The sequence below is a fragment of the Larimichthys crocea genome, chromosome XXIII (genome assembly GCF_000972845.2).
Source record: "Larimichthys crocea isolate SSNF chromosome XXIII, L_crocea_2.0, whole genome shotgun sequence".
NCBI classification, from domain to species: domain Eukaryota; kingdom Metazoa; phylum Chordata; class Actinopteri; family Sciaenidae; genus Larimichthys; species Larimichthys crocea.
Genome location: NC_040033.1, coordinates 13362217 through 13376018, shown reverse-complemented (window position 1 = coordinate 13376018; position 13802 = coordinate 13362217). Strand labels below are relative to the sequence as shown.

The following is a 13802-nucleotide window of genomic DNA, read 5'->3' as shown; positions in this document are numbered from 1 at the left end:
ATTTGCAAAGTGTCGAACAGAACAAAAGTTCAAATACAAGTCAGTCGGTAAAGAAAAGCAGAAAAATCCTGGTAAACAAACAGGGAAAGTCATCATCAGCAACTCTTATAGAACGTCAAAAAACTGATTGCCGGGCTCCTATCTCTCGCAGGCAGATAGACGGACAAACAGTCGGCACCAGTTCAAAGGCAGAGTAAATATTGGCCAGGCCTGGAAAAAGCAGACACATAGAAGGGAAGGACAAAAGTATATCTTCTATTAAAGCCAGACACCAAAAAAACAAAGTGAATATGCACAACGTGGCAACATGGGTGAAGACTATTAGATTAAGTGTATTTTTGTGTGTCTGCAAGCATCTTCTCCAGAGTTTCATCAGCTTAGAGATGTGAAGTGATTAGGGCACTCGGCAGTGATTGGAGCAACACTCGGAGTGCTGCTAAAAAAAAGTCTAACAATAGAGAAAAGAGAGATATGAAGAAAGAGCAAAACAGGAAAATGATAGATGATCGATCAATTGAAACACACATAGATAGACAAGACCTTTTCCCATGATATTACTCTTTTTTTAAATTCCAGGAATTAGAGAAGTATTCTATAATAATATTATATTATATATAATATTTTTCCCCATGTGACGTACATTCTCTGCAATTCAGCAGACATTTTGTGAGTCAGAATGGAAATGGATTCAATCTCTGGATCAGATCACGGCGTGTCTGGCTCTGCAGCAGTTGGCTGGGCACGGGGCTTCGCTCTATCTGGCAGCCTATTTTGGAGTTTTGGATATCAGGTTGTTAGGAAATGCTTTACACAATGACAAAAATCATAACAAAAGTAAAATGTTTCATTCTGAATCGGGGCAAACCACAATTACACTTTGCATTTTATGTGTAGGTGTTAATGTGGCTGATGTGATTCCAATGATATTTTTCAACACTTATTTCTTCGAGGGGAATGTTGAGTGAGCATGCATGTTCTTTTCCAGCAGCGTGCCATTTCATATTCATACACCCACACGCATTCAGACATCGGATCTGCCCGCAGTCAACCACCAACATTATTGACCTCTGAACAGCTCATCTTAAGTACCCGAGGAACGAATGCCTTGCTTAAGGGCAATAAACTCTGAGGCCGAGGGAGAGGAGAGCTTTATTTATTTTACCCAGCGCTAGAACTACTGCTAGTCCTTTTAATGATAATATCAGTAACATGTAAAACATATTTTGACACTGATGTGTCATGAAAGTCTGTGCTACCAGGCCAACAAATAGTCTGGCACATTGGGGTGGCTGTGGCTCTGGAGGTAGACCGGATCGTGAGTGGATGGAAGACTATAAAGGTACTGCATAAGTACATACATTAAACAAACAGTATATAATGAATCGATTAGTGAGGTTAATCGATTCATTAGCTGCTTCCAGTCCTGCTCAGTGCTAAGCCAAGCCCCCCCGGCTATAGCTTGTTATGTATCAGGCAGAAACGCAAGTAATATTGATCCTCATATCCAACTCTCTGCAAAGAAAGCGAATACCAAAGTGTCAAGCTATTTCTTTTGACAATAAAAATGTCAAGACTGTCAGTGTGAGAGTGTGGTGTGCTGTGGATGTTTACCTGTAACTGCCGTCTCTGAATTTCCTCCACCATGATTGCAAGACACTTGGTGAAGTCTGTTAGATCCTGGTCGGCTGTTTCTATCAGCTTGCACCCCTGCGCACAAAGAGAAAAATGGAAGCATACACACGGGCAACAAAACATAATCAGATAGAAGTACACACAGGCAGATAGCAAAAACAAAAACCCGGGCAGAGATAAGGGATAGGGGGATAACAGCGGAGAGAGGTATAAATCAGTGTTTTAGTCTTGTCTGGCTGTCTGTGGGCTGTGTTGCTGAATAATGTAGAGGCTCCAGTCAGTGGCCCTAAACCACAGCATCCAGGTAAACAACCATGCTCTGGCCATCTCTCCCCGTCTCCTTCTCTATCCAGACTGTCACATTCCCAAAACACACTAACTTCCCTATCACAAACACACACACACAGAGCTGCACTAGGCGTGTGTAGAGTTCACACAAGCTTGTTCGCTGTGCTCTGTTTGATCTCATCCATTCTCCCTCCCCGCCCCATCCTCTTCTCTTCCCTCATCCCTCCACCCCTGCCTCCCCTCGTCTCTCTCTCTCCCTTGTGGATGCTTTTCTGTTCTCTCCCTTCCATTTATGCAGAATTATTCACCGTTTCCGACAAATCTCTGAGGGAACGCCTCAAACTTTCCTATTGTTCTGCTCCTAAAGTATTACCATAAAAGTCTGTTCTCTTTCATGGAGAAAAAGGTACTGCTCGTTTTTTTAGGCAACCTGTGTGATATTTGTGAAAAAAAGACTAATATTACAGTCAGCTACAGAGAGCGGGTAAAAGGGTGAGAGGGGAAAAAAGGAGAGTTTTGACGCTGAAGGCAACCCATATCTGTGTGCGAGTGTGTCTGATCATGTGTGTGTGGTTGTGCGTGTGCATGAGGAAGTATTGGATCTGCATTTCAAACCGTGTGTACTGGTGGGGCTCTGATCTCACACACTGCATTTTCTTTCGTCTAAGGTGTGTCAATGTTTATGTGACACCTCACCCCGTGTTTATTATTTACTGAATCAGGCTTCATCTTTCAAGTGTTCTGGTTTGACATTTTGCTTGTTATAAACAAGGGAAGGTCCATTTCATAGAATAATTTGCATTTTATGCTTATGACCTTGTGTAGTTTGGTCTAAATATGCCCACATGAACAAGTCTCTTGCATAGGGAGGAAGGACTATGACATTGATGTCATCAGAGGACTCTAGAGATGCACTGCGTTGTGTCTGGACTATGTTTATATATAGGTATGGTAGAATACATTGACACTTTATGTTAAAATGTACTTCAAGCAAACACAGAATTTTTCCAAAAATGCAGACTGCTGTTCATATCACTTTCTCAGGTAACATCCCAATGTGATGTGTCTTTTATAACTGACACTAGTCAGTTACCCATCTTCAGGTCCACATTTTGTATAAAGTACTTTTACTTTGCAGTCTACTTTGGTCACATTCACCTTTTTTTTTTTTTTTTAGTGATCCATTAAAATTAAGAAATATCTCCTGGCAACTTGGAGCACTTCAACGGAAGAGCAGTTTTCTCTTCTCAGATCATTTGATTCATTTGAATAATTTGAGGCCTGAAAGGGTAAAATAATTCATAAAAAAGAAGTAACAACTAGAGAAAATTGATGTTGGAATTTGTTAAATTAAAAAAAGGATTAGGTTTGCCTGATTCTGCATGAACAGGAAGTGAACTGTAAAATGTGACTTTGACCACCTTCAAATGTGTTTAACTGCATCTTGAGCACACTGATAGTTAAATCCATGACAGACTGCACAGTTGTATCCACTTTGATGATTCAATCTGCATGTTCTTCTCACTGCGTGTGGAACTCCTGCAGAGTCTTAATCATGAAAGCTGTTTTTTATAGTCAAGTTTGTATAATCACTTATCCACTTAGGCAGCATAACCTCAGTTCTGTTATCCTGCGCCACCACGCAAAAGCATGATGTTTTATCAAACTCAAGCTGAGTTGAAGGTTAATATCATGTTAAATTGTTGAGGTGAGGTTTAGTTAACTGAATGCAATGGCAGTGTATCTGTATTAAGGATCAGACATATGTGTGTCACGACATTGGAATTAATCATCTGGACACAGAAGACCACAAAATGTTATCAACTAACCCTCTCTTAACTGTCACATACATTCACTGCTCTGACAATATTTGTCTTTTATTTAGCTTAAGACAAAAAATCAAAGGGAACATACTAAGGATGATTTAGAAATGGAAGAGATAGCATGTGTGTACTTATTTTCTGTGTCTTCTCAACATGCAGCTAAACTGAACCACCAGCAAGTACATGTTTGACTTGTAATTGTGAGCTCAAGGTAGCAGTACATCACAACACAATCACGATTCAGTACAGTTAAACTCATGTCCAACTGCTGTCAAACACTAATCTGCAAGTATTTGTTGGCACTTTGCCCTAGATGGGAAGATCGTGCCTCAAATGCCTCCATGTTGGAAAAGTCAGTTTCTTAGTTGCTTATATGTCAAAGTGGTTAAGGAGTCAAGTTTCAGGCAGAAGACAACATGGAGTTCTTTAGTCAAACTTTCAAATGATGTTTGCCAAAAGTCCTATTGCTTTTTATTCATGTGTATTTATGTGTGTACACCTGTAGCTCTAAGAGTGTGTGCCAGTTGTGTTCCACTCACCTTGCCTGAATAGAAAGCTTTGACCTCGGCAGTAATGGAATCAAAATCCCCGCTGATATAGTCGGGGAGAAAGCTGCATGTAAGGACAGAAAAGGAGGATGAGTGACAGAAGGAGAGGGTTACGATACCAAGAAAGACAGAGACACAGAGAGTGTGAGGCAGAGATAGAAGGCAGGAGGAGAGAGAGGACATCGGGGCATGTGTCAGCTCTTTGATCTGTGCAGCGAAGCTGCCGGGGGAAGACGATGAGACATGGAGACTGACAGGGTGATTCTCTGTGGCACTGACGCTGCCCCTTTTACTCACACACACACACACGCACACACACACACACACACCAGACTGCAGAGATACATAGATTGATGTGAAAACACACATATACATAAGCGTACATGGCAGCATATACAAGCAAATCTGATACACACTTCACAGCATGATGTACCTGGTGTTGATCGGATATTGACCTGTTCCATTACACTGAGTGACTACATTCCCCATTAGAGTATTGGTTTGATTACTACAGGTCACAGTGCAAATTGATGTGTTGAAAACATGTGCTCACAATCAATGCAGAACACAGTAAGAGCAAACGGTGAAATAAGGTGGTGCAAATAATCCATGTATATGTTTTAGGAATTGATTTACTTATGTGAACTGCTGAGGTCAATGAGGACAAAGCCAAGTAAAAACGACGCTGACTCGTGTGTTTGAGTACGTGAAAGGGTTTGAAAAAGCATGTTAACTGTAAACTATACTAATAACCAAATTCTGATAATATAGCCAAATATTATAAAGTGTACACATGTCAAACTGTTTCTGGTTTAAAATGTATACATATTTATAACGATCAAATGGGTGAAAAATGTATTTTCTCGTAGATTTTATGTCCTGTCTATCCAAAGAATTCATTAAAATTCCAGCAATTTTAAATGATAGGAAAAATAGAAAGCAAACCTCATGTTGTTTTAACACAAGCTGAATGTAGAATGTATCAGTGTTGACAGATTACATTAGTTTGCAGTTGAAACAGCCTTAATGTTTCTTAATACAGGATCTGTTGGAGAATGGAAATGAACCTGAACTGCTGGATATGAAAGCTTGTTATTTGCCACTGCACACGCACATTATTTGTATAACTGATTATGAAAGGAAGAAAAAAATTAAAATGTGATTTGTTGGCATAAAAATGAATTAACCCAGTAATGTTTTCTCAATGTTTTTTTTACTCACATACAACCTGAGACTGAACAGGCACAATGATCACAAAGTGAGGTAATACAGAATATTAGCTGTTAACGACATAAACTTGGCAGAAATACCATGTTAATACAGGCAATTGTGAGGATTACAACGGAAAATTAAACTGGACAGGAGGTTTGGGAATATATGTGCATGCAGGCTTTGCATTCTGAATATAAATGTTCTGATGTATTTCACTCATCCAAATACGACTGTGTTCGGAGGCAGCCCACATTCCCGGGGTGCAGGAATTAACAAGGTCTGTTGCAGATATCAGTGGAAACAGCCAAAAATCTACCAGCCACTACTGAGTAGAACATTCCTGTCAGAGAGAGACAGATAGCTCTCTGTTTATTCTGGCTGTGTGTGTGTTTATGTGTAAGGAGCAGGACCACGGAGGGATGCGGTTGCCACTATCTACAGGCATTAACAGGTCTGACATTACGATTTCATGGTTGGTTGGGTGGTGTGTTTGTTTGTGTGTATGTGTGTGTGTGTGAGTGTGCGCTACCCAGCAAGTGGTGAGAGCGATGTTCCGGACGGTTGAAGAAAGAGATACAGAAGGATTATTCCCTCCCTCCCTCCTCCTGTTCACATTTACACCAACAAGATACAGCAAGACAAACAGAACAACAATTGCATGTAATCTGCTGCAATACACACACACACACACCCCTCCCAAAACCATGCATAAAAGCACAACGCTACCTAAGGTGGTCAAAAAATGAGATCCAGGTAAAAACTTTCCTTGTCCACACGAACATTCACAAGCACTGAAAAGTGTACATAAATACAATATGCACAAAAATCTAAAATCTAAAATAAGCAGGTACGCATGTGCACCATTGTCCTCTCTTTATAACACAGCAAACTGCAATTGCATCGCCATTCAGAAATAACCTTCATGTGACAGATGGGACAAGACGTGACAGCAGACCTGATCAGAGCTTTACACACACAACCACAACCACAACCACACACACACACACACCCCATTGTGACCTGTGTGCATGACTCCATCGGCTGTTAGTAATTGACCAGGCGAGATTCTGAATTCTGCATTTGTGTCTGTGTGCATGAGCGTAAATGCTGTTTGCACGTGTTTGTGTGTCTGCACATCGTGTGTCTGACAGTCTTCACTTCCACATTAATATTAACTGACACTTTAATTTGGATGGGAAATAGAGCATTTTACCGCCAGTTTGTCTGAGTATCGGGTGGCGCGGATGGCTGTGTGACCTTTGCCTGTGTTTGTGTGTGTGTCTGTCAGCATGTTAGTGTGTCCCTCTCTCTGCCTACGTTCTTCTCTTCTCCTTTACACCCACCTTCCAATCTCACCTCATTTACGCTTCAAAATACTTACCTTTCTAGGCAATTAAGGCAATTTCCTATCATTTCAACACTGTATTTAAATAATAAAATGTCTTATCTTGATTTATTATTTTCTTTCATGTCTGTTTCTGTCCTTGTTTCCATCAAACTAACTCTGACACCATTCTTCCATACACCCACTTGATTACAACTAAATGTTTTTTTTTTGTTTATATTCTCTCTCTCTCTCTGTCATATCTTTCATCATCCCCTGACTCACAGCAGGACAAACACTCACATCTTTTCATCACTTGAGGAGATGCAGTTCTGATTACTCCCTCTCATCCGCCCCATCTCCCAATCAGAGGAGGAGAGCCAGTGAAGGGGTGGAGGAATTATTTTGGATGGCATCATTAAAGGACCAATATATATAAAAATATAAACAAGCCAAAGCAAAGGACTCACAAGTGATTTTTTAACTAGATATCACTTATATATTGATTGACTGCGTATGTGAAGAGTGTCTGCAACATAAAAATGGCGTCTGTCCAAATACAACCTCTTGTGGTTTTGCGAATGACGACTGTCCACTCTCAGAAGAAAACGGTGTTCCATAAAACAGAAAAACTTCTTAAGGAAGAAAGCTGAGGACTGAAGGAAGAAAAGTGCTGATCAAGACAGTTTATATATAAAGCTGCAACAACAAAGTAGCGATGACAATTGTTCTCAGGAAAACTGATAAATGATCACAGAAGGTATTTAGTGTTATCTTCATAATTTTATTTTATTAAGTCTCCAAAAAGACAATGCAGTTCAAGTTTGAGCTACAAAGCTTTTGAAAGAAATACAAACGCACCAGATCACACAACAGTAGCCTTTCCCACTTAGCCTACAGACCTTTACTTCAGGGCTAACCTGCTTCACTTTACCTGCAGTGAGAAATAACAAACTAGACTTTTCTTGAGAAGCTGCAGCGTTTCCTTTCTGACAAACTGTAACCTATTGTACATTTACTGATTACTTATTGCTTACTCCGCCCTGCTGACTTTCACTGTCACTCTGTGGCTCACTCTTTCATCCACACACTCTCCACACAGACACATTGCACTATTTGGGGAAAGGTGGCATGGAAACTGTGTGGATCTGTTGCTTCTTCTCCGTCAAGAAAAAATCCATACCATCACAGTCACGATGGTTTTGCTTCATTGCATCATTGTAAGCATTAGTTTAAGGTTGACAGGTGCATTTTGGAGAGCATTAAAAGAAAGTTGTGGGTTCTCAACAGTAAGTTATACAAAGTCAGCAAAAACATACAGAAAAGTTTAACTATTATTAATATAAATTGTAATCAAGGAAGGAAAAGAAAAAAATCAAAAGGTGATTTATTGATGTGAAAAAATTAACTCACCCAGCCCGACTTTCCCTAAAGTTTTGACTCGCACAACCTGAGATTGAACAGGCACGATGATCATAAAGTGAGGCAATACAGAATATTAGTTGTTAACGACATAAACTTGACAGAAATACCATGTTAATACAGGCAATTAAGAGGATTACAACGGAAAATTAAACTGGACAAGAGGTTTGGGAATATATGTGCATGCAGGCTTTGCATTCTGAATATAAATGTTCTGATGTATTTCACTCATCCAAATACGACTGTGTTCAGAGGCAGCCCACATTCCCGGGGTGCAGGAATTAACAAGGTCTGTTGCAGATATCAGCGGAAACAGCCAAAAATCTACCAGCCACTACTGAGTAGAACATTCCTGTTAGAGAGAGACAGATACTGTAGCTCTGTGTTTATTCTGGCTGTGTTTGTTTATGTATCTTTCTATTTGTAGATGCGAGTTGTTAGCTTGTAAATGTCACTTGTATGTGGCTTAGGTGCGTCTGGTTTCATAATAAAGCAGTACTGCAAAGGTGGGCACAGAAAACAACCAATCAGTGATAACAGAGATCTTATCATCCCACTGCAACAAATATTCTAATTAGTAAGACCTCAAGGCACATGAGTGTGAGCTTGGTTGCGTGCTGATGTACACGTGTCTCTATCATGACCATGTTCATCTGTATTGAAACAAACAAAACACATGTTTGGATTTATGATCGTGTATGACTGTGAATGCACGTGTTATACTTTGATTTGTTCATAAAACAGCAAAGTGATTTGTGGTCTAACAGTGTCCAAATACAAAACTTAATCAACTTGATGCCTGTGGGCTGTCAGACTAATAACCAGACATTATTAACTCTCAGAATTACTCTAAGGGCTACTAGGTGTACTAGAGAGAGAGACAGGGGAGGTAAATTGGAATTTTAATTATTACAATTCTAAGACAATAAGCCTGACAAAAACTAATGACAGCACAACATAAGTTATGCAAAGCCCTCGTGTTAAAATGTAAGGCCTAGTTCCCCATGCTCATCAACTTCTAACCGGGCAAAAAACACACAGGGGGCTCTCAGTCGATCATAAACAAACTTCTCTGGCAGTGTGTAGTGTAGTAAGAAAAAAACTTGGTCTTGGTTGATGACGTGATAATATATAACAAAAGGAAATTGTTAATAGAGGTGAATTACTGTAGATGAAAAACTGCTACTGACCTACTGCAGTAACGTTAAATATTAAACAAATGATGCCCATCTACAACAAAAGAGATAAAACAATTAATTAAACAAGGTTCTATTGTAATATGACTCAGCATCTTGTTTTGATTTCTGTCGTCGGTAAGTTAAAAACTTTCTAACAGCACTGAAAGCAATTAGGAGGAAGGAGTCATTAGTTAGTCATCAGCTGGTCCATGACTCCCCCTGCCCAGTTTAATAAGCAGTGTAACCGTCTTAACTGTTGGCTTGTGACCCTGATTTTACATCACACAATACTCGATACCCCCGCAGTTCCCAAGCTGTGCAACTTTGATTACAGTATACTTAAAAGGGAGCTTCAAACGGACCATATAATGATTATGATACATTTCAAACCAAATTATGGTCTTATTAAAAAAATATTACGCACAAACATCAGCCTTAGCAATTTGCACATCAAGTCAACCTAGGGTCCTGACCACAAGAGATATTGCCATAATTAAAATACAGCTCTTACACATAGACGTAAGCCTGTGTGGTGAGCATAAAGAATATAGAGAAGTGAATGAGAAAACATGGAATGACAGACAAATACAGCGTGAAACTGTTTAAGATATCTCTTTGACATTAAGTCTCGCTCTTGACAACTGCTGACACTGACTATCTTTTCCCGACCAAAATATGTACACAATGCTGACTATGACTGTGCTGTGAAAACCTCTTATTCATATTCAGAGTGTGCGTCATCAGCCGACTCCACACACACACACACGGATCCACACACTGCCACAAATTTTATAAACTCTGCTTGTGTACAATTACCTCCTCGTACGTTTGGCTAGGTTCGCCTTCCTCTTCATCCATCTCTTGACTATTTTTATGCTTCCAGAGGATTTGATTAGATCCACAAATTAGACAAAATGGAATTTTCATTAAGAAATGGAGAAAATGTAGTGCTACATTCACGGGTGAACCAGGGGGTCTCGGCTCTGACAAAAGAGCCTGAGCCCTCACAAAAGTAATTTTAGTACTAGTTTGTTATATAATGATAATTTAGCAATTTATTTTGTGAGGTGAAAGGCTATACATTGTTGACAGTCGCCCAGCGGCTACATTGGTGGGATTCAAATGTAAAAGATCAGCTACATACATTTCTTTGACTGATTTCTGTTGATAGAACTAAACCATTTACTGTTAATAATCTAAATAGCACAAACTATAGTATGCAACAGCTGCAGTCTACAACTGTTTAGAGACAGTGCCCTGGTGTGTGATCAGTACAGTTTCCAAATTCACAACTGCCTTGTTAAGACCCACAACCACCTGATCCCCTACTGGTACTAAGTCCCAGCACTAACTGGATATGGATCTTTAAATAGTTCTTGTTTAAAGCTCAGCTCTCTCATGAGTCGTTAAGTGTTTGATTCTGCCAGTTTAGCAACTTTAAACAAGTCTGTAATTAAATGTGCAGTATGTGTCTATATAAGAATGCATGCAAATGATGAATACTGCTTCTTGTCTTGTGGTAATACAGTAAGCAGCATATTTGAAACAATGAGATAGGAAAGAAAGTCGTAAAATACAGATCAAATATAGAGAGAAAGGGCATCTTTGGTGAGCATTTACATAGGCAGAATTATGGGAGAGCATCCAAATGTTTGAGATTTAATACCAGGAAGAGAACAAATAATCAAGGCATGTCTATCATCAAAGGACAGAGTTCTCTGAATACATTACGGTTCAAAAAATATATAAGGACAACAGAGATAGCAACATAAGAGAAAAAAATGATTATAGAAAATGAATGATATGACGTATGTTTCTGCCTCACTTTTACACAAGCTGAGGGAAATAACAAATCACAAAAGAACAAAAGGTTTTTAAATTCAAGGTCCATCTGGAATTTGCGCGAGAATAGAAATGAAATGAGATGTTTATCTTCTACCACCCCATGAAGTGAAGTCAAATCACCACCACTTGATTTATCATGATAGGCAGGAAGCCAGCCTGATGTGCCCCTTACTCTCTTCATCCCTAATGACTACCATTAAGGTTGTTTTGACAGAAAATTACATGGCACCTTTTCTCTAACCATGGGAGGCCGTCCGCCAACTCTGTTCTTGTGGCAGAGTAGGAGTCTGCAGAAGCTGACCGGAAACTTTATAATCCTTAATATTTTCTATTGGAAATACACGATCGTAGGCAGACGTGGACAACGACACATGTCACCTCATTAGATAATTGCTTTTTCATAGTGTTTTGTTTTGCCATGATTCACACGCTACAGTTTAGATGTGGGACCTCTCTGCAAAGTCTGCTTTGCGTGTATCTTCTGATATTCTGAACTTAGGTTTTTCACTGTGATAACGGGGGTGGAAAAAATACCCAGCTAGGAGTCGTAAGATATACACCCACATACATAAACAGAAACTAGGACACACTGCTTAGCAATCTTTTACATCTTTATCTTGGTAATATTTATAAAACAATCTGTCTGTTGTTAATTGTTTAATCTTTTCACTTATTTTTTCTTTTCCTGCATCTCCTATACCGCCTTCTATTTGATTACACAGTGCTGCTCTTGTCTGTGTTGCCAGTGCTCATAATCTCGGCTTTGATTGATTACTAGCATCTTCCTCCCCTCCTCTCCCTCTCTGTAGTCCATTAGTTATGGTAATGTTAGGTTAAATACGTCTTAACTTACTGGTGATTGATTTACACATCACCACCCATCGCCTAATCATTCCCTTTAATTCCCCGTCCCCTTCCTCTTTATTTTCCTCCTCCACCCTCCTTGTATAACATCTAACTTTTCGGGACAGATGCTCTTTGTGTTGGGAGCAGTCAGACTAAAAGGGACGCCTGGCTGTCAGTTCCACTATGCAGGCTGCTGACAGAGCTCGTACTAGAGGGTCAGGAGATGAGTCTACTGTGTCACAAAAACATAGACAAGTATGAGCGACACCATAGCCAGCAGGTCCAACATGCTCAGACTCACTCTCTGAGACAGAGATATAGACTAGTTTTATTTTGAAAATGAAAAAAGTAAATACGTGCTCATGGACTTCATGTCTAGAGTCTCGATCAGCTGAGATTTTCATTATCAACAAATTGTTATGTTACTGAACCAAAGGTTTTTGTCAAATCAAATCCTTAACTTTGTTTTTGTTTTTTGGTCAAGCTTAACTTACTTAATTTCAAAAATCAATATTTATCAAATCTTCATTTTTAATTGTTTTACAGTAAGTGCCGACCAGTCCAGTAAAATCAATATGCCATGCCCAAATCAGCGGTGTTACAATAAATGGTTTTGATATGAACATTAATAGCAAATAATGCAGAGGGTCTGACACCATACATCCATACAGTTTAATACTATATAGCATTAACATTTCAGATTTCTGCTTTAAACGTCCTAACCTCAAAGACAAGAATATGTTTGCACAGTGAAAAAGTGTGAATGCACCTAAATTACATCACTTTTCCAAAAATGTCCCCACCTTAGACGTCTACAACTTAAAATGGCTGTTAAGAAAACAGAATTGCAAGAACATTCACAGAGACAGACAAATATAGACACACATCACATTCACGCCTTGACACAATACACACTCTTGTTCACACTCCGGGTGTTAATGTGAAAGCCTCAACACTTCAGGGACGCAGTGAACCCCAGATCCATCTCTATCACGACAGCAGTCCTCCATTAGCCGTACACAAAAAAAATGCACTGGCAGAATGCACACATATGGTGCTTTGTCAGAGACACACACAACGCTAATACATAAACACGGTGCATTTTCTCACCTGAAAAAATACACACACACACACACACTTGTGCAAATGCAACCAAACACAGAGATGTTGAATGCACAATTCTATTAAATAAATGCTGTCCACTCTTTTTAAGTTTTATCATCTTTCTCTCGAGCTACATGCACGGATAAGACATTAAACTGAAAGTGCAAATTAACTCATGCAAACATGAACAGAAGACAAACTCACCTGTCTCTGACTCCAGCAGTGATGTTATGAAGGTGATTAGCAGCTCCATCAGCACATGCCTTCACAAGAGCTACAGAAAGACACAAAGTGAAGGCAATGGTATATTCACTGAAGACACATTTATGACTTCTAAAATGAGTTAGTGTTACATACGACAACTGGTATAAATGGTGTGTAGAATCACAATAAACCAGTTTACACTCATGCAGAGGTGAGCTAAGGACGGATGTGTCCATTTTACTTTTTGACATTCACTTCAAATCAGTTTCATTGATTATTTTCACCTTACCTCCAAACAAAACATATCACATTCAGAATACCTCATCCTAGACATGAAATACCTCTTATGATCAGTTCAACAGGGGTGGCATACATA

General features: G+C 39.4%; 1 protein-coding gene across 3 annotated transcripts in view; it reads right to left on the bottom strand.

The window, feature by feature from the left end:
- tpk1 (thiamin pyrophosphokinase 1) overlaps window positions 1–13802 on the bottom strand; it is a 60394-nt gene that overhangs the window by 27849 nt on the left and 18743 nt on the right. For 2 of the 3 annotated variants that reach the window (XM_010735449.3, XM_019254967.2), the window contains exons 4-6: window positions 13427–13496; window positions 4283–4355; window positions 1612–1707 (exon numbers count right to left, since the gene is read on the bottom strand). In XM_010735449.3, the coding sequence (XP_010733751.2) occupies window positions 1612–1707; window positions 4283–4355; window positions 13427–13496 (239 nt within the window). Of the gene's footprint in view, window positions 1–1611; window positions 1708–4282; window positions 4356–6032; window positions 6109–13426; window positions 13497–13802 lie in introns of all 3 variants that reach the window. The other variant, XM_027274312.1, reaches the window with a different exon arrangement.